The 27446-nt window shown below is 51.6% G+C and overlaps 1 protein-coding gene across 1 annotated transcript in view; it reads left to right on the top strand.

Moving 5' to 3' along the window:
• The window catches only part of WNT9B (wingless-type MMTV integration site family, member 9B), a 54432-nt gene extending 27477 nt beyond the window's left edge, over positions 1-26955 (top strand). Inside the window, exons 2-4 of the mRNA XM_012001925.1 lie at positions 21986-22242; positions 24538-24803; positions 26129-26955. Coding sequence (XP_011857315.1) covers positions 21986-22242; positions 24538-24803; positions 26129-26602 — 997 coding nt within the window. The 3' untranslated portion in view covers positions 26603-26955. The remainder of the gene's footprint in view (positions 1-21985; positions 22243-24537; positions 24804-26128) is intronic.
• Positions 26956-27446: the final 491 nt, after the last annotated feature.

Genomic DNA, 27446 nt, shown 5'->3' with positions numbered 1-27446 from the left:
CCGCCCGCCTCTTCCTCCTCCACTACAGCTGGGCCAAATTTTCCCTCCCGCTGTCCTTGGCCCCGCCGAGGTCTCGAACTCAGACCCTAGCCTGGCGCGACCCAGCCCACTTCGCAGTCGGAGTTCGCGCCCTGAGCTCGGTCTCCTGCTTCCCCGACTCCGAATCCATCGCCCTGTTCAGTGTCCGAGTCTCTGGTCCCCTCCGCCGCCGCTCTTCTCATCCCGCCGGGTCTTGGACTCTGCGCACGCCTGGGACCCTTGCCCCGTCTGTCTTGGCCCCGCCCGTTCAGGCGTCAGTCCAGCTCTCTGATGCCCTCTCGGGATCCTCACGCGGGTGCCCCGTCTGCCGCCATCCTGGCCTCCGTCGAGCCGTCCTTGCCTCGGACTCCTTCCCCACCCTCCGCCTTCGCCCTGCGGAGCGGAGACCGAGAGGGCTGGGTGGATGGGTGGGGCGGGCTGTTCCCGGTCTCGGGGCAGAGGATCGTGCGCGTGCAGGGGGAATGGGGGAAGCCTCGGACCGTGAGAGCGCCAGCTGGAGACGCAGGAAGGAACCGTGCGCTGGGGAAACCCGACCACATCTCAGACCTGGCATGGGGTGATTTCTCAGGAGAACACCGGAAAGAGTGAGAGGGCCCAGTGTGTGTGTGTGTGTGTGTGTGTGTGTGTGTGTGTGTTTGTGTGTATGTGTGTGTGTACATGGTTGGAAAAGGAGGATCACAGTGGGGGGTGACACCTGGGGAGACAGTGGGGTAGGTGACACCGGGGAGAGAGAGGGACAGGAACTATGAGGGGAATGTTTGGATCAAAAGTTATAGGGCAATTGTTTCCAAGTCCCTTCTTCTCTGACCCTGAATTGCAGGGATTTGGTGAAGGATGGGGGCGGGTATCATGGGTAAGAAGGCACCTTCCCACCCTCCACCCAAAGCCAACTCCAATATGTACAGCCTGTTACTTTAAGCCTTGCCTCCTTTTAAAATCTTCACCCCGAATCAATAGGAGGCTTGCAGTCTGGGTATATACAGCAAAGGCAAGAAAACACCAAGCAAGTGACCTGCTAGAGGCTGCTTTGAAGAAGTAGCTGGAGAGAGGTGTGTAAAGGTCTGAGAAGTTCTGCACAGGTTGGAGTAAGGGCTGTGGGCTAATTTCCAGGTCATGACCTCTGGTGAAAACATGTCTGGGCTGTGGAGGAGGGTATCATCCCAGACCCTAGCTCTGGGCTCAGCTTGCTAATGACATGGGAAGACCACTCAGTCTTTGGGCCTCACTTTCTACTTTTGTACAAAGAAGAGGCTGAACTTGACATGACTGATCCTTTTGCGATCCATCCCAAGAGCAGTACACAACATGTTTGTTGCCCAAAGATTTCAGGCTTGAAGGAATGGTTGTTGCCTCGGCAGGCAGGATGTCATCACTAGGGCACAGACTCTGGGGTCAGTCTTGCCACTTGCTAGGTGTGTGCTCTTGGCCAAGTCACTTAACTTCTCTGTCTCTCAGTCTCTCAATCTGTAAAATGAAGATTATACTGCCTATTTTATAGAGGATTGAGCTAGTATGTGTAAAGCACTTAGGACAGTGTCTAGCACGCAGTAAGTGCTCAACTAATGCTAGTGACTTTTATTTTATTTTATTTTATTTATTTTTTATTATTTTTTTTTAGACAGAGTCTCCCTCTGTCACCCAGGCTGGAGTGCAGTGATGCGATCTCGGTTCACTGCAACCTCCATCTCCTGGGTTCAAGCGATTCTTCTGCCTCAGCCTCCTGAGTAGCTGGGACTATAGGTGTGTGCCACCATGCCCAGCTAATTTTTTGTATTTTTAGTAGAGATGGGGTTTCACCATGTTGGCCAGGCTTGTCTCGAACTCCTGACCTCAATCTACCCAACTCAGCCTCCCAATGTGCTGGGATTACAGGTATGAGCCACCGGGCTTGGATAGTTTGTTTTCATTAAGGACACCAGGCATAGAATCTTGATGTCCTGGCCCTAACAGTTTTCTGAGCTGGAATGGAAAGGGATGGGAAAAATGGTACCTATATTCTCTTACACATTGGCTCATTTCCACAATTCATTTGTTTACTTGGTTTTTATGGTTGGAAATGGGGCAAGAGTCAGGTGGGATGAGAGGAGAGGGGTTCCAGGAGGACCACCCTAGCTGCTGTCTTGGAAGGGAAAGGTGTTCTCAGCAGTGCATGAGGTTAGAATTTGAGGTAACTGAACATGGATGGAGCAGCCTTGAAAATGACAGGTGAGATGGTCAAATAGGCCTGGATTAGAGCTGGGAGGAGTGAGTATCGGAGCCACCTCTTCTAGGTCAGGAGCCCAGCTGGAATGAGCTGACAAAGGACACAAAAGCCGCCACCACCCCAATCTTGGGAGCAGGACAGATGCTCAGAGAATCAGCTAAAACTGGGGCCTCGTGATGTTAAGTGTTTGGTCTCAGGGAACAGACAGGATTCAGCCTGAGCGCTCAGTGAAGAAACCCTCTGGTGACTCAGACCAGGTTTCCCAGCTTCCCATCTGCATTTCCTCTCTGGGAGGAATCTGGTATCAGTCATCTACACTGTAGTGGAAAAGTGAGGCAAAGTGCTTGTTCCTCTGCAGTCATTTGCATTTGATTATAACACGAAGTGCTTTGGCATCCTGATAAGAGAATATGCCAACAGCAGGAAGGCAGGTGAGGCCAATCTTCTTGGGCTCTTTGAAATCATAGAATCATAGACTTCAGAGTTGGAAGTGACCCCAGAAGGATCTCTGGTCCAAAACTCACTGCTTCAAGCAGCATGTATTATTATCCCAGTTTTTCAGGTGAGGCAACCCCCCAACCCCAAACCACAGTGAGCCAGCTGTTGGTTCTGCTGCTTTTGAGTGAGCCTAGAGCCTAATTCTGTTAATGGTGATTAAAAACAAAACAAAACAAAAGCAAAACAACATAACTAGCATTGCAGTTTCCAAATCACTTTTTTTCTTTACTTGAGACGGAGTCTCGGTATGTCACCCAGGCTGGAGTGCAGTGTCATGATCTCGGCTTACTGCAACTGCCACCTCCTGGGCTCAAGCAGTTCTCCTGCCTCAGCCTTCTGAGAGCTGGGATTACTGGTGCCCCCAACCACACCCCGCTAACTTTTGTATTTTTAGCAGAGACGGGGTTTCACCATGTTGGGCAAGCTGGTCTCGAACTCCTGGCCTCAGGTGATCCACTTGCCTGGGCCTCCCAAAGTGCTGGGATTACAGGCATGAGCTACCATGCCCAGCCCAAATCACTTTCTCATACAGCCACCTCTCTCATCTGTTCCTCAGAGCCCTTCCTCCAGAGCCATGTCGGATGGGTGTAAATAGTTCCCACTAGGAATCTGAAGGTCAGAAGGGTTCAGTGAGTAACCCAATGTCACACAGCGAATTGGTGGGGGAGGATGAATAGAAACCTTGTCCTGCTTCCAGTCTGGGCCCTTCAACCTACAGGGAACAGCCTCCAGTGCTGAGACAGTATGATTCCTCCAGGGCAGCAGTGGCTGCAGAGAGGCTACAGAGGGTGAGGGTGGAGGGAAGCCTCCCTTCCCTGCTTAATTGACTCTTTTAGACCCTCTTGGCTGTAGTGAGATGGGTAAGGCCACACATTCTTTTCTGTCCTCAGTAGTGAGACGGGATGCACTGACCCCTGCTAGGCTGTCAGTTTGGCTCACAGAACAGCATGGTGGCAGTGGGACAGGAGGCGGACCGGAGGTCAGGGGCTGAGCTAGTCCTGGCTCTAGGATACTCTCTGTGTTGTCCCTCATCAAATCACTCATCTCCAAGATCAGTAGTACCTGGAGGTGCTAAGGTTCCCTAACGCTAACAGGGCTGGTCCTGGCTCTGGAAGTCCAGGATTGCCGAAGAGTTTTTATTTTGGCTTTGAATGCCTAGGAATTCCACAAATGTTAACTTCTGTGATGTTGTATAAATGAAAATGCACTGCATTATGTGATGAGCTGGGCACAAGACAGGCCCAGTTACCCAATCCAGTCTATTTATTTATTTATTTATTTAGAGACGGAGTCTTGCTCTGTCACCCAGGCTGGAGTGCAATGGCGCGATCTTGGCTCATTGCAACCTCCACCTCCCAAGTTCAAGGGATTCTCCCGCCTCAGCTTCCCGAGTAGCTGAGATTACAGGCGCGTGCCACCATGCCTGGTTAATTTTTGTATTTTTAATAGAGACCATGTTGATTGCCATGTTGGTCGCTCAAGTGATCCACACACCTCGGCCTCCCAAAGTGCTGGGCTTATAGGTGTGAGCCACCATGCCTGGCCCCCAATCCAGTCTTTAAGTCATCCCAATGGCTTCGTAACTAGAAATAGTTTCTGTGGATGCAACTTTTTAAATCATAGTTAACTTTGGTGATGTTTCTTCAGTGTGTGACCTTTGCACTGGTTGAGTTTCTTTCCTCTCTAGGGACAGTACAGAGAAGTTTATGAAAGCACAAGATAGTGAACCCCAGCTTTGCCTGTTGCTAACTGTGTGACTTTGGACAAATGTCTTAACCTTGCTGAGTTTTGGGTTAGGAGAATACCAGTCTGAGAGGCGAGCTTGAGACTTAATTGAAACAATGAATGAAAGGGCTGAATGGGGTGCCTGGCACATAGGTGCTAAGTGCTCAGTCCAGGCTCACTCTCAGTGGTTGCTGGGGTTCTAAACACCATCCCAGGTGGTGGAAGTGTCATTACTATAATTCCATTAGAGAAACAAAACATAATCTTTTTTTTTTTTTTTTTTTTTCAGTTGAGACAGAGTCTCGCTCTGTCGCCCAGGCTGGAGTGCAGTGGCCAGATCTCAGCTCACTGCAAGCTCCGCCTCCCGGGTTTACGCCATTCTCCTGCCTCAGCCTCCAGAGTAGCTGGGACTACAGGTGTCCGCCACCTCGCCCGGCTAGTTTTTTGGGTTTTTTTTAGTAGAGACGGGGTTTCACTGTTTTAGCCAGGATGATCTCGATCTCCTGACCTCGTGATCTGCCCGTCTCGGCCTCCCAAAGTGCTGGGATTACAGGCTTGAGACACCGCACCCGGCCAACATAATCTTTATTTTTCCCCCCAATCGTTGTTATATACAATGAAATGCATGTTTTTTCTTTTCTTTTCTTTTTTTTTTGAGATGGAGTCTCACTATGTTTACCAGGATGCAATGCAGTGGTGCAATCTCGGCTCACTGCAGCCTCCGCCTCCCAGTTTAAGCGATTCTCCTGCCTCAGCCTCTCAAGTAGCTGGGATGACAAGTGTGCACCACCATGCCTAGCTAATTTTTGTATTTTTAGTGAAGACACAGTTTCACCATGTTGGCCAAGCAGGTCTCAAACTCCTGACCTCAGGTGATCCACCTGCCTCAGCCTCCCAAAGTGCTAGAATTATGGGCGTGCACCACCACGGCCAGCCTATGCATGCATTTTAAAGTGCATAGTTTGGGTTTTAACAAATTATACACCTGTATAACACATTTGTGGTGATTCCAATGACTACATGGAACATTTCCACCATCCCAAAGGATCCCTTGTTCATCTTTGCAATCAACCCTCTCCCACCAGCCCACGGCTACTCCAATTCTCTGCTTTCAGTCACTATATGTTAGTTTTGCCTGTTCTAGAAGTTTATATCAAGAAATCATGCAGTATGTAGCCTCTTATGCTTGGATTATTCTGCTCAGCATAAAGCTTTTGAGATTCATCCATGTCATTGAATATAGCAATAGCTGATTCCTTTTTATGGCTGAGTATTCCTTCGTACGTCTATACCACAAATTGTTTATCCATTCCCCACTTGATAGATATTGGGATTATTTTGGCCGGGCATGGTGGCTGACGCCTGCAATCTCAGCACTTTGGGAGGCCGAGGCGGGCAGATCACTGAGGTCAGGAGTTCGAGACCAGTCTGGCCAACATGATGAAAACCTGTCTCTACTAAAAATACAAGAATCAGTTGGGTGTGGTGGTGGTGGTGGTGGTGCATGCCTCTAATTCCAGCTACTCAGGAGGCTGAGGCAGGAGAATCACTTGAACCCAGGAGGCAGAGGTTGCAGTGAGCCAAGATTGTGCCACTGCACTCCAGCCTGGGCAACAGAGCAAGACTCTGTCTCAAAAAAAAAAAAAAAAAAAAAAAAAGATATTTGTGTTATTTGCAGTTTTGGACTATTTCAAATAAACCTGGTATAAACATCCATGTATACCTCTTTTTGTGGGTGCATGTTTTCATTTCTCTAGGATAACTGTCTAGGAGTGGATTGTTGGGTCATATGGTTGATATATGCATAACTTATAGAATTGGCATTTTTCAGAGTGGTTTTACCATTTTACACAGTAATGTATGAGAGTTCCAGTTGCTCCATATTCTATGGTCAGCTATCGTCAGTTTTAACTTGTGGCTATTTTCCTAAGTATGTAGTAGTATGTCATTGTGGTTTTAATTTGTGTTTCCCCATTGATGAATGGTATGTTGGACATTTTTCCATGTGTATATTGGTCATTTGAATATCATTTCATTGGGTTATTTGTCTTCTTATTGAATCGTAAGAGTTCTTTATATATTTTGTTGCTGTTGTTGTTGCTGTTGTTTGAGACAGAGTCTCACTTTGTATCCCAGGCTGGAGTGCAATGGCACCGTCTCAGCTAACTGCAACCTCTACTTCCTGGGTTCAAGCAATTCTCATGGCTCAGCCTCCCAAGTAGCTGGGATTACAGGCATGCGCCACCATGCTCGGCTAATTTTTGTATTTTTAGTAGAGATAAGGTTGCATTATGTTGGCCTGACTGGTCTTGAACTCCTGACCTCAGGTGATCCGCCCGCCTCGGCCTCCCAAAGTGCTGGGATTACAGGCGTGGGCCACTTGGCCTAAGAGTTCTTTATATATTTTGGATACAAGTCTTTGTCACAAGTATTGGTAATATTTTATTCCTGCCTGTGACTTGCCATTTTATTTTTTTATTGGTGTCTTATGAAGAGCAGATGTTTTTAATTTTGATGAAGTCCAGTGTATCAGCCTTTTCTTGTATGGTTTGTGCTTTGTTGGTGTCCTACTCAAGAAATCTCTGCCTGCCCAAAAGTTGCAAAGATTGTGCCACTGCACTCCAGCCTGGGCAACAGAGCAAGACTCTCTTTTCTCCTTCTCTCCTTTTTTTTTTTTTTTTTTTTTTTTTTTTTTTGAGAATTTCCATCCTCCAGGCTAGAGTTGCTTCTGTTGCTTTTGAGTGAGCCTGGAGCCTAATTCTGTTGATGGTGATAAAAACATAATAACGAGTATTGCAGTTTACAAATCACTTTCTCATACAGCCCCTTCTCTCACCTGATCCTCAGAGCCGTTCCTCCAGAGCCATGGAGGATGGGTGTAAATAGTTCCCATAAGGAAACTAAATGTGTTACACAATCACAGCTCACTACAGCCTCGACCTTCTGGACTCAAGTGATCCTCCTGCCTCAGCCTCCTGAGTAGCTGGGGCTATAGGCATGCGCCATCATGCCCAGCTAATTTTTTATGTTTTGTAGAGATGGGGTTTTGCTATGTTGCTCAGGCGGGTCTCAAACTCCTGGGCTCAAGCAGTTCTCTTGCCTTGGCCTCTCAAACTGCTGGGATTATAGGCATGAGCCACAGCGCCCGGCCCTGTTTTCTAGAAGCTTCATAATGTTAGCTTTCTTTTTTTTTTTTGAGACAGAATTTCACTCTTGTTACTCAGGCTGGAGTGCAGTGGCATGATCTTGGCTCACTGCAACCTCCACCTCCTGGGTTCAAGTGATTCTCCTGCCTCAGCCTCCTGAGTAACTGGGAGTACAGACGCCCGCTACCGTGCCTGGCTAATTTTGTATTTTTAGTAGAGATGGGATTTCACCATGTTGCCCAGGCTGGTCTTGAACTCCTGACCTCAGGTGATCCACCTGCCTCGGCTTCCCAAATTGCTAGGATTACAGGTGTGAGCCACTGCACCCAGCCAATTTTAGCTTTTACGCTTGAGTCTATGGTTCATTTTGGGTTAACTAGTGTGTACAGCATGGAGTAAGGGGCAAGCTTATTATTTTGCATATGAGTGTCCATGTGTTTCAGTGCCATTTGTTGAAATGATGATGTTTTCTCCACTGTCATCTTTGTTGCTCATCAATTGATTCAATATCTGTGGGCCTATTTCTGGACACTCTATTCTGTTTCATTAATCTATATGCCTATCCTTATGCTAATACTATACAGCCTTGATTACTGTAACTTAAAAAAATGTTTTTCCCCAATAAGTCTTTTGTATTCCTAGATTACTATAGCTTTATGTAAGTCTTGAAACTACTTACTATAAGTTCTCTAACCATGCACTATTTTTTCAAAATTGCATTGGCTATTCAGGATCATTGTGTTTCGGCATAAATTTTAGTAGTATCTTGTCACTATCCACATGAAAGCCTCCTGGGATTTTGACTGGGATTGCACTGAATCTACACAACCATTTATGGAAGATTGACGCTCTGACAATATTGAGTCTGCTGATTCGCACACAGGCCATATCTTTCTATTTAGAACTTTTGTAATTTCTCTCAGCAGTGTTTTCTAGTTTTCAGTGTGCAGGCATTGACAATTTTAAAAAAGAAATTCTTCCTATGCACTCTGTGTATTTGGATGGTATTATTTTTATTTTTTAAACCCCCATATTTTTAGAAATTGAATTGGGGCCTGAGAAAAACACAGTTGGAGGGAAGAAAGGGTAAAAGAAATTTTACTGCTTTGGGGGTGGTAGATTGAAAGCCAAACATCGCTGATAAGAATCATTGTGTTTTGGGAAGGAATTTAGGCCAGCTTGTCCCTGGCTGAGCTGTAACCCCTGAGGAGCTGGGCTCCAGAGTTGGGCTGAGAGTCAGCCTAGCCTCTTCAGTGGATGATGGTGGACTTTCTGTGACTGAGAATGGGAAGGAGGAGAGGAGGGAAGCGGGGCTGGCAGACTCCTAGGCTGGAATCTCCTAAGGAAGAAAAGGCCTGGTGCCTTTGGGATTATGTGCTCAGGAGGAAGTTGGGCTCAAGAGGAGGTGGGCCAAGTGCTGTGAGGGTGACTCCCACGCTGGCATCAGCATGAGCAGGATGGGACATGGCCCAAGGCCCTCTTATAGTGTAAGGAGCACTGGGCTTGGGGTCACACAGATCAGAGTTCAAATCTCCATCTACCGCTTACTGACTGACCCAGGGCAAGTCAGATAACCATTCTGACCCCAGTTTTCTCATCTGTAAAATGGGCTAATCTTGATCTCCTAGGCTTGTTGGAAGGGTTAAATAAATGTATATGTAAGTATTAAAATGCTATCTCTGTATAAGGATTCTAAGAAATCTAGTGGTCTGCTGTACAGTGTCCCAAGTTAAGAGGAGTCTTTGGCGGTAACATCTGTTCCTGCTCTGTGCCTGTATCCCAGCCACTGTACAATTCAGAACAAACCCCGCCTTTTCTGTGCTCAGCACTTTATGCGTATTACTTCAGCCTCACATTGTAGCAACCCAGGAGGTAGGTGCTGATATAATTCTCATTTATTTTAAAATTTCACTTTTTAAAAAAAAAATTTTTAGAGAGATGGGTTCTTTCTCTGTCACCCAGACTGGAGTACAATGGCATGATCATAGCTCATTGCAGCCCGGAACTCCTGGGCTCAAGCTATCTTCCCACCTCAGCCTCCTGAGTAGCTGGGAATACTGTTGCACGCCACCATGCCTGGCTAATTATTATTATTATTATTATTATTATTATTTTTTAAGAGATGAGATCTCACTATGTTGCCCAGGCTGGTCTTGAACTCCTGGCCTCAAGTGGTCCCCCCGCCTCTGCCTTCTGAGTAGCTGAGATTACAGGCACAAGGCATCATACCTGGTCAGTTATCCTCATTTATAGGTGTGCGTGTTGGGGAGAAACTGTCAGAATCCAAGCCAACCTCTTCATCTCTGCCTTATGCTGGCAGTGGAACCCCAATTGGAGGCCTGCCCCCTTAGGGCAGCTCTGTCCCTCTAAGCCCTACCCTGTGGCCCAGGCCCTGCACTTGGCACATGTTCTGGGTATCTCTTGCCCTGTGTGTCTCAAACTCTTGGCTCATTAGCCAATTTTTCAGGTGCTCAGGTCTTCAGTTCACTTGTAGTTTCCTTCAGTAGAGACCTCGGGGCCCGCTGTTGGCTGAGTCCCACAGTCCCTAGCGTTGCTCCCTGGTCTGCAGTGAATGTCTTGGTGGGCAGTGCCCTCTCCTTTTCACTGGCCCTTCCTTTCCCCTGGAATCTCCCTCTGTGCCCTGTCCCATTCACTCCTTCATCTTCTGCCTCCATGGGGCTCTCTGGGGCACATACTACCTCACCTAGGCCTGGCCAGCTGGGAGCCATGGCCTGGCTTCTGTCACAATAGGAACTGGACACAAAGCAGAGAGCAGAGACTTATCCCCATCGGACTCCAGAAATCAGCCACGCCCACCGCCTAGCAGCAGACATGAGCTGGGGGACAGGGTGGGCTCTTCCACACCCAAGCCCCTCAGTGGAGAGATGAAGGCTAAAGAGGAGGGTGAAGAGTCTTAGGGCCAGAAAGACTTCAACTCCCAAGCTCTGGTCAGTCCTGGAAACTTCCAAGAGGCTGGTTTTAGGGCAAGACCAAAGGGTTTGTTTTTCCTGATGTTACAATCCCTTTGAGGCCAGATGCTGTCAGAATTCAACACTGCTTTTTGAATTTTAGAAAAGCAGGCCAGGTGTGGTGACTCATGCCTGTAATCCCAGCACTTTGGAAGGCTGAGGTAGATGGATCATCTGAGGTCAGTAGTTTGAGACCAGCCTGGCCAACATGGTGAAACCCCATCTCTACTAAAAATACAAAAATAGCTGGGCGTGGTGGCAACCACTTGTAATCCCAGCTACTTGGGAGGCTGAGGCAGGAGAATCAGTTGAACCTGGGAGGCGGAGTTTGCAGGAGCCAAGATCATGCCATTGCACTGAAGCCTGGGCAACAAGAGTGAATCTCCGTCTCAAAAAAAAAAAAAAAGAAAAAGAAAGAAAAGTAATATAGGAGGTAGGGGAGGCAGAAAAAAATAAAATTAAAAAATAAAAATTAAGAAACTAAAAGTATAGAAAGGTGACGTATTGTATATTCTGTGGCTAACAGCACCTCTAGCGAGGTCGAGGGCAGCACCTGTCATCAGACTCCATTGTTTTTGCAGGAAGACATCTACAGGTTGGGATAAACAAAGACCATAATATTCTCCCCGGTTTGGGTCAGCGCTTGCTGCTGTATGAGTTCACCACAATTGTTAAAAAAAAAAACTTGTGGCCAGGCGTGGTGGCTCACTCGTGTAATCCCAGCACTTTGGGAGGCCGAGACGGGTGTATCACGAGGTCAGGAGATCGAGACCATCCTGGCTAACACGGTGAAACCCCGTCTCTACTAAAAAAAACCCAAAAAACTAGCCGGGCGAGGTGGCGGACGCCTGTAGTCCCAGCTACTCTGGAGGCTGAGGCAGGAGAATGGCGTAAACCCAGGAGGCGGAGCTTGCAGTGAGCTGAGATCTGGCCACTGCACTCCAGCCTGGGCGACAGAGCGAGACTCCATCTCAAAAAAAAAAAAAAAAACAAACTTGTAGTTTTCTGAGTTTCCTGGAATTTGGAATTGTGGATAAAGGTTTGTGAACCTGTGGCAAACTTTGAGCCCATGTCACCACAAGAGGTTGTGCAAGCTGAGTTTTTTTTGTTTGTTTTGTTTTGTTTTGTTTTCTTGAGACAGAGTCTTGCTCTGTCGCCCAGGCTGGAGTGCAGTGGCAAGATCTTGGCTCACTACCACCTCTGCTTCCCAGGTTCAAGCAATTCTCCTGCCTCAGCCTCCTGAGTAGCTGGGACAACAGGCGTCTGCCACCACACCTGGCTAATTTTTTGTGTTTTTAGTAGAGATGGGGTTTCACCATGTTGGCCAGGCTGGTCTCAAACTCCTGACCTCAAGTGATCTGCCCCCCTCAGCCTCCCAAAGTACTGGGATTACAAGCATAAGCCACTGTGTACCCGGCCTAAGCTGAGTTTTAAACAAAGACTCAGGCCAGATGCTTGGCTGGTCCTCGCTGGGTGTCACCAGGCTACCCACGCACAGTTCTTCCCCAGGAAGTGAAGTTCAAAGGGAACCGGCCTGGGTCTCAGACCCCAAGGCAGAGGGCCCCACAGGGGCTGAGGACCAGGGCCAGATGGCCCCGAGATCTGGCAATGGGGAGAGCATATGCCAGCAATCAGTCACCGGGGAGGGAGGGCGTGGCCACAGTCAGCCTCCTCCAGAGCCACGCCCTCCCAAAGCCCGCCCAGCCTGAGCTTGGGAAGGTTTGGTGGCGGGGTAACGTTAGGTGGTAGCCTCTGCAGCCAGAGAGCAAGACCACAGTGAGGCCAGCAGGGTGGGACTGCAGGGAGGCTGAGGGAGAGCCCCGAGCTGCACTCCTTGCATGGGGTTAGACACCTAAGGGGCATAATATGCAGCCAGCAGGTGTCTGTGGAGCATCTGCTTGGGAGGAGCAGGCATCTGGACTGGGAAAGAATGGATCTCAGGGTATGGAAAACCATGGCGTTTACCAAGGACCTTACAGGATACAGCTTTGAAGTGGAAGAAAGAAGTGTCAGCCATGCAGAACTGATGGCACTACATACACGAAAGTGGGAGAAGACAAAGAAAGAGGATGGTTAGAGGGGGATGGGGCTGGCAAGTAAGCAGGGCTTCCTGGAGGAGGCAAACAAACATCACATCATGCTAGAGCTGTGGGGGACCTCAGGATCACCTTTCCCATTCTCTGCATTTTTGAGTCAAGTGTTAAAAAAAGACAAGGCTATAAAAGGTTCCAGGGGATCCATGACGGCTTTTGGATTAGGAGAAGGTATCCCAGGCAGAGGTTACGGCACGGAGGTCGGACCAAGTTAGACATGGCAGAGGACAGGGAGAGACTAGCCTGGCTGAGGGGAGGAGCCCCCTGCTCCAGCCCTGGCTGGCTCTGGGTTTAGGACAGTCCTAATGGTTCTATTCCCAAGGGAGCTGCTCACAACTACATCCATTCCAGCAGGTGACCTGGACTACTCTGGGGGTAGATCCTTGATCAGGCAGGGAGGTTCCTGCTGTCCCTAGAGCTGGGCGGAGGGCCATCCGTGGGACCTGTAGGAGAACAAGTGGAATCTGCAGCATGGGACATCTCTGCCTAGAGCCTGTGCAAACAATGGTACTGTCCTCATCATTGAGGGGTCACGCACAAGGTATTCCCCAGATGCCTGGCCCTTTCAGGGCCCAAGCCCAGCCTGAGCCTGCCTGTGCATGGGAAGAGGGTGATCAGAGCCCAGGGTGCATTCAAGAGCCTGCCAAACTAGTTAGTTGGTCAACGCATCATGGTTAAATAACTTGGTTGGAGTCACCCAGCCAGAGTCACCCAGTACCCTGGTTGGGTAGGAACTTACCACCAGGAGTGCGGTTTCAGCCATGATTTGCCTTTCCCTGAAGTTCCCACCCACTGCCTCCTCATCCCCACACCAAGCTCCCCCAACTCCTTCTCTTCACATATCAGGCCCTCTCCTTTGATCTTCCCTCTATCTAGCCAAGTGTGTTCTCAAGCACTGGCATTGTATCAGACCCTCACACTTTAGTATGAATAGGTAGGCCATGTAAGCCTGATTCCTGACTTTTTGTTGAAAAGAGACTGAGTCTCAGACCAGGGAAAGTAGCCTTTAAACAGAGGATCTTTCTCTCCCTTCCTGGGGGCCCACCCTTGGGGCACCCAGGGGGTCAGAGGAGTCCTGACCAGGCTTCCTCCCCTCAAAACCTAGCTGTCTTGCGTTTACACCACCTTAGATGTTTGCTGTGGTGATGGCTGATTTGGCTTCCCTGACGTGCTGGGTCAGCAAGCAGAAACTGCCAGTCCTGGTGGAAGCAATCAAGAGACCTGGGCCACAGACCCAGCCCTGCTACCAAGCCAGTGGGTCGCCTTGGACAACCAATCTTGCATGAACTTGTGGGGCACCGGAGACCTGCACACTTGGCACACCCTTGCCCTCCTGCTTCCCCACACAGCCTCTAGGATACCTTCCAGGAGCCAGCAGAGCAAAACTTCTGGGCCTGGTAACCTTAAAGGGTTTCTGCAGTTCTCATGTATAATGATTTGAATGGTGCACGTTTGGACTCAGCATAGGAACTGGGGGAGATGTTTATAGTCACAGACTTGTAGAGGTGATGGATCCTTCTTTGCAGGAATGACTTTGGGGACCCTCCGCAGCCACTGTGACACTTGACGCGTGTGTGCCAGGGACAAAGACTTCCTCTCCTTGGCTTCAGCCCGAGCCTGAGTGGAGGGGGAGAGAGACAGGAGGAAGAAGAGGAAGCATTTCCTTCACAGATGTTGAACTCGCCACACTCTAAATGCTGGGGATTGTTGAGATGCAAAGCATGCTCGCTGTGTGAGCTGCTCACTACCCGCTTAGCCCCTGAACACATCTCCCTGATGCCATCCCTTGCAGGCAGCCCAGTCTGTGGCTGTGAGACAGGAAGTGGGGCTGTGCTTGGAGAGACAAAGCCCACAGCTGGACCCGGCTCTTTCCTTTCTGAGTCAGGGATGGGTGGGGGACGAAGCTGTGGGGTGGGCTCCAGCGGGGAGGTGTGGCCAGATTCAGTCCTCAGGGTGGGTTCATGGGGATGGAGGGTGAGAGCTGGGGAGGGAAGGAAGGCTGGATTCAGGGGTGAGGGTGGGGGAGCCAGACAGGAGGAACAAGTGGTGTCAAGGTCTGTGGGTGGGCCGGGCACAAAGCTGATGCTCAGAAAAGTCCTTTTTGGTGTGTGTGACAGGGTCTCACTGTCGCCTAGGCTGGAGTGCAGTGGTGCAATCATGGCACACTGCAGCCTTGACCTCCTGGGCTCAAGCGATCCTCCTAGCCTGTAGCTGGAACCACAGGCACGTGTCACCATGCCCAGCTAATTTTTTAATTTTTTCTTTTGTAGAGACAGGGTCTCACTTACATTGCCCAGGCTGGTTTCAAACTCCTAGGCTCAAGTGATTCACCTGCCTTGGCTTCCCAAAGTGCTGGTACTACAGGTGCGTGCCACCACGCCCGACCAAAAAATCCTTTATAGTTGTACTTTTGTTTATTGATACGCAGTTAATAGAGGTATAAATGAATGAGCGAGTAAGTGAAAAGAGGGGGTGGAGAGAGTTGGGCTTAAAGGTAGGAAGGTAGGAAACAGTAGCTTCCGAATGTGCCTGGCTCCAGGACGTCATGGAGGAGGTGCAAGGTGGCATTGGCCGCTGTAGAAGAGAAAGGCGTCCGGAAGGTGGAGGAGAGGGTGTGCTCATAGTAGGGGAAATCTGGGGCCTCCCAGTGTAAAAGCAGGAGGGGAGAGAAGCCTGGAGTTGGTGTTGAGCAGCCACCCTCACAGAAGGGCTGCCCAGGGCCATGGTGCCCTCTCTTACTGGGCCAGGCACTGCCCTCACTGAACTCTTCGCTGCTGGGAAGAGGTCAGGAGTGGAGAGCAGGGGAGGGGCTAGGGGTGTGTGTGTGTGTGTGTGTGTGTGTGTGTGTGTGAGAGTGACTGTGTATGTGTGTGAGAATGTGTGTGTGTATGTGTGAGTGTGTGTGAGAGAGTGTATGTGTGAGTGTAGGGGTGTGTGTGTATGAGTGTGAATGTGTGTGAGAGCAAGTGTGAGTGTGTGTGTGTATTTGTGTGTGTAGGGGGATCAGTGAGGGCCAGGAGACGTAGATTGAGACGTCTGAGATGAAAGCACAAAGGGCGCACTCACCATGCAAATGGCCCTGCAGCGGAAGCCTGTTATCAGGAGCATCTGATGGGGTTTTTCAGGGTGGAGGCCAGCACCCCGGGCAGCACAGGTTTTCCTGGTTCCCAGGCAGCTGCCTGCAGTTGACATGGCCCTGGTGTAATGCACCACTCCTGGACCCTCCAGCTAAGAGTCCAAACACACTGGCATTACCCGGTGCCCTGGAAACCACCTGCCTTGTCCTGTGCCACCCACCCACCACATCCTGGGGATAGCCTCTGCCAAAGGCATCAGACCCTCTCAAGCAGAAACTAGGATGGGAGTAGGTGGAAGAACAGGGCCTGGAGCACTCGCAGGTGATAAGCCAAGCTCTCCACCCACCGGGTCTTCTCCACACAGCCTGGAGTGCCCCCTGAGAGCTTCCCCGTGCCTCGTCCTCACCCCCAGGCCTCTTACAGGCAGGATGGGACAGGTCAGGATCAAGTTCTCACCCGCATGGTGCCAGGAGTTCTGATCTGGGTCCCTGAGCAGCTACTGGTGTTTCCGCAAGGAGCCAGGCCAGTTCAAAGCTTTCTCTTCCTTCCCCTTCTTGGGGCCTTGAGAGACTTTGGAGGACTCCTGAATCCAACAAACTTCCCGCCAGACGGTGATCTTCTTGAGGGCAGGACTGTGTCCCAGTTGTACCTGGCACATGGCAGGTGCTCAATAATGACAAATACTTATCTGGAGCTTACTGTATGCCAGGCACTGCTCTTAGAGCACAGAGAGGTAAAGCACCTTGCCCAAGGTAGCACAACTAGGAAGAGGTAGAGGTGGGATTTGAACCCAGGCAGTCTGGCTCCAGCCATGCCCTCCCATGAGTTAAGATGTATTTTTTTGACGGAATGAGCTCAGTTGGTGAGGGGGCAACCCTGAGGTCACCTCTAAGTGAGTTGGACCTGGCACCAGACTACCCAGGCTAGAACTGCCTTGAGGCACGAGATCCTTGGGCCCCACTCTCCAGGCTGGGGGTGGGTGATTATTGAAGGGTGAGGTCCCTGGGGTCCTGCTGATGTTGGACAGAGCAGTCTCCTGGGAGGCTTTCACCAAAACCTGGGAGAGCCATCTTCTGCTTCCTTCAAGGTCACCCCAGTAGGGCAGCTTTAGCCACAATTGTGGGTGGGGTGTGTGCTGGAGAGTGTGAAAGGAGGTGCGGCAGGAGGTTTCAGGAGGGTTGGAAGAGATCTGAGGGTGGGAGTGTGTGTGAGATGAAGCCCTGAGGGGCACCCTTGACTTCTCCCACTCTAGAGAAAGACAGGCTGGTCTGTCAAGTGGTTGGGGGTACCCTGGGGTCCAAGCCAGAGGTCATTGTATGTGTGGAGGTGGGGGCTCTGGTCTTATGATCAACCTGACCACCAAGGACCATGGGGTGAGGGTGCAGAGAGCAGAGGGACACAGACTGGGGGCAGCGAGGGGAGGGGGCCGCTGTTCACTTGGGGTCATAGCTTTCTTAATAGGAAAAGAGAGGCTGGAAGTCAGCCTGGGGGAGCCTGAGACAGACAGGAATAGTGGAGGTAGCTGGGCCAGAGCAGGTGCAGCCTGATAAGAGTGGTAGCCCCAGGAGGCTCAGGAGCAGCTGAGCCAGGCAGTAGCCCCCAGCCCAGAAGAGCAATTAGCAGGTTGGCAAATAACCGTTCCTCTGCCCTTTAGTTCAGAACCCTGGTTACTTGTTTCATCTGATAGCATCTGACTGGCCACAAGGCAGCATCTTCATTAAGACCCCCGTATTTGGCTGGGTGTGGTGGCTCATGCCTGTAATCCCAGCACTTTGGGAGGCCGAGGTGGGCGGATTACATGAGGTCAGAAGTTTGAGACCAACCTAGCCAACATGGCGAAATCCCATCTCTACTAAAAACACACAAAAAAACTAGCTGGGCCTGGTGGTGCACGTCTGTAATCCCAGCTACTTGGGAGGCTGAGGCAGGAGAATCGCTTGAACCCGGGAGGCAGAGGTTGCAGTGAGCCAAGATCTGGCCACTGCACTCCAGCCTGGGTGACAGACTGAGACTCCATAAAAAACAAAACAAAACAAAACACCAAAATAAACACTTTTTTTTCTGGGTTCATAAGACTAAGGAAGCCCACTCAAATTTCTCCAGTTGTCCATCTTACCCCCTCAGCACTCAGCTAACTGTGGGTAATTGAGATTTCACAGAAGGACCCAGTGAGCGGTGTCTGCAGGCCTGGGATGCCAAAGAGTATGACTTCTTCCAGGGGATGACATGGTGCCTGCTGACCTCTGAGCAGGCTGGAGCCTGCCACAGCCAGAATTATTATGGGGTCTAGGAAGATACCTTCCCAGCAGAAGCCATGGGCTGAGCAGGTGTAGGATAATTCACTGTTTAGGAAAATAGATGGTCATTTTCTACATGTGATGCCATGGCACTATTTCTTCAAAGGAAATATGATCTCAAACAGCAACACAGAAAACAAACAGAGGGGAACTGGGTCTTTGGGCCTCCCGGGCTGTCTTCATGGGCCCCGTGGGGTTCCCAAGGCCGTGCCAGGGAGCCTTTTTTGAGAGCAGCCCTGGGCAGACCAGGGCCCAATGTGGCCTGAGGCCTCTGTGCGGTTGGCTGCCTTTCCTGGTCATTAATCGCTACTAAGTGTCATTACCACTAATAAAATTAACCGACTTGATACTGGACTCTCTGAGCCATCAATCTCAGGGTCCATTAGATGAAATTTAAAAAACAGATGCCTCTGGGGTGGGGCCTGGGGATTTGCATTCCACCGAGCTCCCAACAACGCTGGCCATGCAGAGCTGGGCACTGTTTGAGACCCACTGCCCCCTCCAGGGTCTCTTCCCCTGGGCATTGTGGACATCGTGGTGGGGTGAGGCCGTTCTGGGCACTGCAGGGTGCTGGGCAGCATCCCTGGCCTCCACCCACTCCATGCCAGAAACACCAAAAACAAAAACAAACAAACCAACCAACAAAAACCAGATGCCTGTTGAATGAGTGGAGGGGTTTGCTGGGTCTGGCTCCCAAGTGCAGCCTAGGGAATTCTGGCACTCTTCAGATGTCAGAGGTCAGAATCAAGGATGATGCCTTTAGTTAGACAAACCAACTCTGAGCCTTCACCCCACACTTTAGGGGAGTCCCAGACAAGAACATAGCTTGGGCAGGGTGCAGTGGCTCACGCCTGTAATTCCAGCACTCTGGGAGGCTGAGGCGGGTGGGTCACTTGAAGTCAGGAGTTCAAAACCAGCCTGGCTAACATGGTGAAACCCCGTCTCTACTAAAAATATGAAAATTAGCCTGGCATGGTGGCGCACACCTGTAGTCCCAGCTACTTGGGAGGCTGAGGAAGGAGAATTGCTTGAACCCAGGAAGTAGAGGTTACAGTGAGCTGAGATCATGCCACTGCACTCCAGTCTGGACCACACAGCAAGACTGTCTCAAAAAATAGTAATCATATGTTATATATCATGTCATATCATATGACATATAATGTAGCTATAATGATGTAATAATCATAGCTATTCTTCTTCTTTTTTTTTTTTTTTTAGACGGAGTCTCGCTCTGTCGCCCAGGCTGGAGTGCAGTGGCCGGATCTCAGCTCACTGCAAGCTCCGCCTCCCGGGTTTATGCCATTCTCCTGCCTCAGCCTCCCGAGTAACTGGGACTACAGGTGCCCGCCACCTCGCCCGGCTAGTTTTTTGTATTTTTTAGTAGAGACGGGGTTTCACCGTGTTAGCCAGGATGGTCTCGATCTCCTGACCTTATGATCCGCCCGCCTCGGCCTCCCAAAGTGCTGGGATTACAGGCTTGAGCCACCGCGCCCGACTGGCTATTATTCTTAAAATGGCATATGAGGCAGGTCTTGAAGGATATGCAGCTTCATTGGCCAAAATTTCCATTACTCCCTGCTCGCTCTCCCCTCTGTCAATCAGCTGCTACCAGAGAGGTCCAGTTTCTGAAACACAGGAATTGTGTGAGCAAAAGTCGCCGCTCACACCAGCCCTCAGTGTGAGGAGGAGGATATTTGAGGGCAAGGTAGCTGCAGCCCCCAAGCTGCCCTCCACACTGGAAGCCAGTCAAGGCGTGGCCTCAGCTGGAGTTGACATCTAGTTCTGCTCTGGACCTGCCAAGGGTCAAACTCTGAGGGTTTCCTGCCAGGCTGCAGGGAGGGGTTTGGGTGTAGACCTGGTGGACTGGAAAATTACCCATTTGCCCCCAGATTAATGATTAACGGGTCCCTGCCCTCACCCTGTCTGGGAGAGGAGCCCAGGGCCAGGCTGGCCAGGGGGAGCCCGATAGCATCTGTCTCTGCTCGGAGGTTTCGGAGATATGCTCCATGGTGGGCTGACTGCACCTGATGGGTGTGGAATCTACGGGTGATTTCTGAGGGCACCTGGGGCCTGGCCAGGCCACATACCCTCCAGTGAGGCTTCCAACTCCTGGGGCATACAGAGAGGGTGTGGCATCCAGTCAGACGTCCTGATTAAGGCAGGTGGCTCCAAACAGGAGAGCTGTGCCCTTGGCTCAGAGGAACGTGGGCTTCTCTGACCACTCCTGGCTTGACCACAGGACTTACCTTGGCCAGTGGCACATAAGCAACAGTGGCAAGTGCCACATCCAAGCAGGAGCTCTAAGAGCCATTGCCTGCTTCCACCTTTGCTTTTTTTTTTTTTTTTTTGGTCTTTTTTGAGATAGGGTCTTGCTCTGTTGCCCAGGCTGGAGTGCAGTGATGCGATCTCAGCTCACTGCAGCCTCCACCTCCCAGGATCAAGCTATCCTTCCACCTCAGCCTCCCAAGTAGCTGAGACTACAGGCCTGTGCCACCATGCCCACCTTATTTTTCTATTTTTAGTAGAGACAGGGTTTTGCTGTCACCCAGGCTGCTCTCAAACTCCTAGACTCAAGCAATCCACCTGCTCGGCCTCCCAAAGTGTGGGATTACAGACGCGAGCCACTGTACCCAGCCCACCTTTGATCTTTTACCCTGGCTATGAGGCCAGGATGTCCCAGAACGGGGTTACTTCTTTTGGGCTGGGTCCTGGAATGATGTATATTCCACCCACACTGGGGGCGCCAGGGTATAGGACAGCAAACATTTTGAACCAGCAGAGCCATCTCATAGAGAGCTTCTGGGAAGAGGGAAGGCGAACTCTAATTCGAATTCCCACCCTGCTCCTGATCTGTTGTATGACCAGGCCAGTTACTGCCTCCTCATACATCCTTCGTTTCCTCATCTGGACAAAGGGGAGACTCTGCTTAGCTGGAGAGGAAAGCATCTTGCAAAATGAGAGAAGTTTGGGAAGCTCCAGCTAGTAGGAAGGTAGGCCTGCATGTCCCAGGCACTGTGGTTAGTCCATGTCATATAATCCTCCCAGCAACCCTAGGAGGTAGAGAAGATTATGCTGCCCAGTTTCCAGAAGGGAAAAAACCAAGGTGTCAAGATTGCATAGCCAGAATGTCAGCCTTAGAACTGGGCAGCTTGGCTCTAGAATTGATGAACTTTCAATCCAAGAGAACAAGAAGTCTGGGATTGATGGCCTGATGGGAATTCAGCTCCTTCACCTTCATCTAGCCATCCATCAGTCCTTCCTTCCTTCCTTCCCTTCTCTTTCCTTCCATCCCCTTGTCTCTCCAGGCATCTATTTGTTCCAGGCACCGAGTGGTCGGATGGTTGAAGATCTATCTGGGAATTACGGAAACATGTTAGATTGGTATGACATTACTTGGGCAGCAGCATAATGTAAGGGAGAGAGGGATGTCAGGGGACCTTGGCTGGGTGTCCGCTCGATGTCCACATCCCCTCTGCCTGCCCCCTCTTAGGAATGTGGCTCTCCTGGCCAGGCAGTCACCAGTACTCTGTGCATCATTTCCCAGACTTCCCAGATCACAAAAGCTGCCCAGGGACTGTGGTAAATATACAGATTCCCAGGCCCAATTCCAAACCAACAGACCCAGAATTGCCCAGCATGGATCCTGGGAAAGCATATTTTTAATAAGCACCCCAGATGATTTTTCTAACTGGGCCAGTTTGGGAAATAGGGTGGATAAGAAGAGCAGAGACTGGAATCTGGAAAACAGGATTAAAGTCCTGCAGCAACCCTTGTTACGTGAACCTTGGTTTCCTGTAAAATGGGGACGGGACCTCCAGGGGGTCAACCTGCCACCCAGAAGGGCAGTAAATGAAGCCCCTGAAGAGGCCCCTTCCCTTCACTTGCCCGTCACCACCATCCCCAAGGCTCACCCGTCTCCCTCCTCTCACTCTCTCTAGCCTGACCGGGCGGGAGGTCCTGACGCCCTTCCCAGGACTGGGCACTGCAGCGGCCCCAGCACAGGGCGGGGCCCACCTGAAGCAGTGCGACCTGCTGAAGCTGTCCCGGCGGCAGAAGCAGCTCTGCCGGAGGGAGCCTGGCCTGGCTGAGACCCTGCGGGACGCTGCGCACCTCGGCCTGCTTGAGTGCCAGTTCCAGTTCCGGCATGAGCGCTGGAACTGTAGCCTGGAGGGCAGGACGGGCCTGCTCAAGAGAGGTGGGGAGGAGGGCCAGGGGAGGAGGAGGGCTGGGGGAAGAAGGCTTCAGGGAGGAGGAGGCTGGGAGAGGTTGCCCTTTCCTTTTTCCTGGCTCCTGTGTCCAGGCCACACTGCCCTTCCTGCCCTAGCACAGTCCCAAATGAGAAGAGTTCTGGGAGTTAATGAGGGACAGTTGAAGGCCAGGTGTGGCCCAGCCTCAGGTTTGGGGCAGCAGAGGAGCAAGGAAGATCCAAGAGAGAAGGAGACACAAGCCTATTCCTGGAGGAGCCCACAGATGAGATGGGGGTCCCCCAGTTGTCTCCCTCTGCCACACACACACACACACACACACACACACAGACACAAAACAAGGCACATGAAGACGTGAGGATGGGCGGCAGCTGGTTCCAGGCCCGATGACACGAGCCAGGCCATGCATTTGTTCACTCCTTTATCTGTCCCTTTGTTCATCACATCCATCGATCCATCAGTCCCTCCTTCCCTTCCACTCCCATTCTACCTCCCTCCCACCTCCACCCACCCACTAAGCATCTGTGGAGGCTTATAGTGAGCCAGGCACTGTGCCAGATTCTGAACAAGACCCCAGCTGCCCTCGGGAACCATGCAGTCTGGAAGGGAGAACACAGATCACCATGTGACTCCCTCGCCAAGGGGAAAGGACTTTTGAAGGGGAAGGACGAGGGAATGTGGCTTGAGGACACAGCTCTGGGTGGGTCTCCCTGTCAATTGCCCCTTAAACTCTGACTGCAAGTTGCCATTTTAAATGGCACTTCCAGGCTGGGTACAGTGGCTTGTGCCTCTAATCCCAGCACTTTGGGAGGCTGAGGCGGGTGGATCACTTGAGGTCAGGAGTTCAAGACCAGTCTGGCCAATATGGTGAAACCCCGTCTCTACTAAAAATACAAACATTTAAAAACTGCAGTTGGCTGGTTGCCGTGACTCACACCTGTAATCCCAGCACTTTGGGAGGCCAGGGTCAGGAGTTTGTAACCAGCCTGGTCAAAATGGTGAAACCCCATCTGTACCAAAATACAAAAATTAGCCGGCATGGTGGCAGGTGCCTGTAATCCCAGCTACTCGGGAGGCTGAGGCAGGAGAATTGCTTGACCTGGGAGGTGGAGGTTGCAGTGAGCCAAGATCGCACCACTGTACTCCAGCCTGGGAGACAGAACGAGACTCTGTCTCAAAAAAAAAAAAAAAAAAAAAAAGCAGTGATGCTGTACAGGGCAGCCATGCCCCTCCTAGGCCAGCTGCTCTCCACGGTCTGCAGCCAAGCTAATAGCCTCTCTCTGTGTCTCTTGTGGGATGTCACCAGCACCCAGATGCACTGGAGGGCAGGTAGGAAGTAGTGAGCCGGTGAGAGGCCAGCTTTGGGCCACACCCAGCAGAGAGGAGAGCAGTGGTCCCGGAGTGGGTGGGATGGTCAGTCTGGGGCAAGTCAGCCAGGAGACTCAAGGTCACTCTGTCATTGGGTCTATTCCACAGTGGGTAGCAGAGAATGACATTTGAGAACCATCATGCCTCACAGGAAGCCCCCGGGGCTTATCTCAGGGGCCTCAGACATAGACTGGTCCAAATGGTCACACGCTGACTCAGAGTCAAAATGGCAAGTTTAGCCCCAACTGTGCCTGCACCAGTTTTCTGAGTAGCTTCTCTTTGCATCTCAGTGTTCTGAGAGGTGGAGGCCGTAGCCCCTGGCCTGCTGCCCTCTGGAAATCTGGGCACATACTCCATAGTGAATTTGTAAGTTCCATTTATTTATTTATTTATAAATTTTTAAATTTTTTTTGACATAAGGTCTCCCTCTGTCACCCAGGCTGGAGTGCAATGGCACAATCTCAGCTCACTGCAGCCTCCACCTTCCAGGTTCCAGTGATTCTCCTGCGTCAGCCTCCTGAGTAGCTGGGAGTATAGGCATGTGCCACCATGCCCAGCTGATTTTTGTATTTTTAGTGGAGACAGGGTTTCACCATATTGGCCAGACTGGTCTTGAACTCCTGACCTCAAATGATCTGCCCGCCTTGGCCTCCTAAAGTGCTGGGATTAGAGGCACGAGCCACTGCGCCCAGCCTGGAAGTTCCATTTAAATGGCAACTTGCAGTCAGAATTTAAGGGGCAGTTGACAGGGAGACCCACCCGGAGCTGTGTCCTCAAGCCACATTCCCTTGTCCTGCCCATCATGGCACTGCCACCACCACCTCCTGCCCTCAGAGGGCGGCAGGCAGCCTCTAAGCTTTCTCCTTCCCTCTCTTCCCCCTTTCCTCCCTCCCTATACCCCTGGGTGCCCGATCCAGGCTTCAAAGAGACAGCTTTCCTGTATGCGGTGTCCTCTGCCGCCCTAACCCACACCCTGGCCCGGGCCTGCAGCGCTGGGCGCATGGAGCGCTGCACCTGTGATGACTCTCCGGGGCTGGAGAGCCGGCAGGCCTGGCAGTGGGGCGTGTGTGGTGACAACCTCAAGTACAGCACCAAGTTTCTGAGCAACTTCCTGGGGTCCAAGAGAGGAAACAAGGACCTGCGGGCACGGGCAGACGCCCACAACACCCACGTGGGCATCAAGGTGAGCATGTCCCTGGCTGCCCACAGTGCCTTCCCACCAGGGTGCAGAGCCAGGGAGCAAGGCTTGAAGAAGGCCAGCACCCCACCCCCCAAAACAGATGAAGAGCCATGAACTTCATGAAGGCAGGATGAACTTCACGTCTTCAACCAACATTCCCTTGGCATCTACTCTGGGCCATGACTGAGTGCCAGGAACACAGCGGAAATAGGGAAGGGTCATGAGTGTCATCGGTGGGAGCAGTGGTCAGCAGTGGGAGCCAGGCTTAGGACTAGGTCTTGGTGAAGCAGGGAGATGTTTGGAGAGGGGTCTCCATTCTAAGGACCGGGCCTTCCTGGAGGTCCTAGAAGCCAACATTGTTTGATAACCTCCATCTAGAGCAACCTCGCTCCTCCTCCATTTTATGGGTGGGAAGATAGAAGTGGCCCAGAGAAGGGAAGGGGCTGAGGTACACAGTAGTGGGAGGCCTGGAGGGTGAAAAGTATCTTGGTCTATTGAGGGGAGGAGGCTGGGAGACGCCAGTGCTTTAGCTGTTTACGAGATTAAGTTCTGAGTTGTCATCACTGAGTTGTGAACCAGGACTGCTGTGTTCAATCACTGAGTTGGTGTGAACCAGGGCTGCTGTGTTCAATCACTGAGTTGGTGTGAACCAGGGCCACTGTGTTCAGTCACTGAGTTGGTGTGAACTGGGGCCACTGTGTTCAATCACTGAGTTGGTGTGAACCGGGGCCACTGTGTTCAGTCACTGAGTTGGTGTGAACCAGGACCACTATGTTTAATTACTGAGTTGGTGTGAACTGGGGCCACTGTGTTCAAGCACTGAGTTGGTGTGAACTGGCACTGTTGTGTTCAGTCACTGAGTTGGTGTGAACCTAGGCCACTGTGTTCAATCACTGAGTTGGTGTGAACTGGGACTGCTGTGTTCAATCACTGAGTTGGTGTGAACCGGGGCCGCTGTGTTCAGTCACTCAGTTGGTGTGAACCGGGGCTGCTGTGTTCAGTTGCATAAATGGTCTATTCCACAAGAACTCCAGGCCAAGGGGAGGAGCTGGGACTGAGACCTGGCCCACTCTGTTGTCACCAAGGCATGCACATTGGCACAGCACAGGGCTGTCTCTGCCAAGGGGAAGGGAGTCTTTTACTATTAATAGTTTGCACGAAGGTGCCTCATGGCTAGTTTGGGTTCTCTCTTTCCCCCTCATGGGAACCTTCCTCTGTCTCTTTCCCATTCTCCTGCCGCTGCCTTGCTGGGGTTGGTGCTCTAGGGGCAGGCTCTGGCTGCTGGGCCCAGGCCTCTGACCACACCTCTGTTCTCCCTCCCCCCACAGGCTGTGAAGAGTGGCCTCAGGACGACGTGTAAGTGCCATGGCGTGTCAGGCTCCTGTGCCGTGCGCACCTGCTGGAAGCAGCTCTCCCCGTTCCGTGAGACGGGCCAGGTGCTGAAACTGCGCTATGACTCGGCTGTCAAGGTGTCCAGTGCCACCAATGAGGCCTTGGGCCGCCTAGAGCTGTGGACCCCTTCCAGGCAGGGCAGCCCCACCAAAGGCCTGGCCCCAAGGTCTGGGGACCTGGTCTACATGGAGGACTCGCCCAGCTTCTGCCGGCCCAGCAAGTACTCGCCTGGCACGGCAGGTAGGGTGTGCTCCCGGGAGGCCAGCTGCAGCAGCCTGTGCTGCGGGCGGGGCTATGACACCCAGAGCCGCCTGGTGGCCTTCTCCTGCCACTGCCAGGTGCAGTGGTGCTGCTACGTGGAGTGCCAGCAATGTGTGCAGGAGGAGCTTGTGTACACCTGCAAGCACTAGGCCTACTGCCCAGCAAGCCAGTCTGGCACTGCCAGGACCTCCCGTGGCACCCATCCAGCTGCCCAGCCGGCCTGCTGGGCAGGCAGTCATCACATATGTGCATAAACCGGCATGTGTGCCAATGCACACAAGTGTGCCGCTCACCACCATTCCTTGGCCAGCCTTTTGCCTCCTTTGATACTCAACAAAGAGAAGCAAAGCCTCATCCCTGAACCCAAGCATCTCCAACCTTGTTGAGGACTTGGAGAGGAGGGCAGAGTGAGAAAGATGTGGAGGGAAATAAGGGAGACCAAGAGCACACCAGGACTGAAGTTTTGGAGGGGAGAGAGGGGCTATTCCATCTTGCTTCCTGGGATGAATGGCTTGGAGCCAGCATGTTCTTGGAAGGTGAACTGCTGGGCTGGGAATGCCAAGGCAGGCAGTGCCAGCTGGAAGTGAAGGTGGGATCCTGGCTGGGATGGGCCAGTTGGGTCCTGTGGCCCCGCTCAGGTGCAGTGAGCTGCAGGTGTCACACACCTCCACCACTCCCCTGGTTTTGCTGTGCCAGAGATGGGGAGAAAGCCCAAGCAGTAGAAGCCATCCATTCAGAGAAAGGAGAGCTTTCTGCGCTTGAGTGAACCCAAGTGAGATCTGTGCCCTGGAGCCCTGTGTCCTTGTTTTGGCTTTTCAAATATGCCTCGCCTGAGGCCTTATTCTTGTCTTGAGAGCTGGGTTATGCACACTCACCCAGATGTGCTCAAAATGACCACCAGTGCAGGTAAGGCAGGTGGGAGAATCAGTCACCAAGGCGGGACTCAGTGACCTGAGGTTGAACAGGGAGACAGCGGCCCCTCCCTGTGTTCCT

This window comes from Mandrillus leucophaeus, unplaced genomic scaffold (genome assembly GCF_000951045.1).
Source record: "Mandrillus leucophaeus isolate KB7577 unplaced genomic scaffold, Mleu.le_1.0 Scaffold670, whole genome shotgun sequence".
NCBI lineage: Eukaryota > Metazoa > Chordata > Mammalia > Primates > Cercopithecidae > Mandrillus > Mandrillus leucophaeus.
Note: the sequence above shows the minus strand (reverse complement) of the source record. Positions and strands in the feature narration are given on the sequence as shown.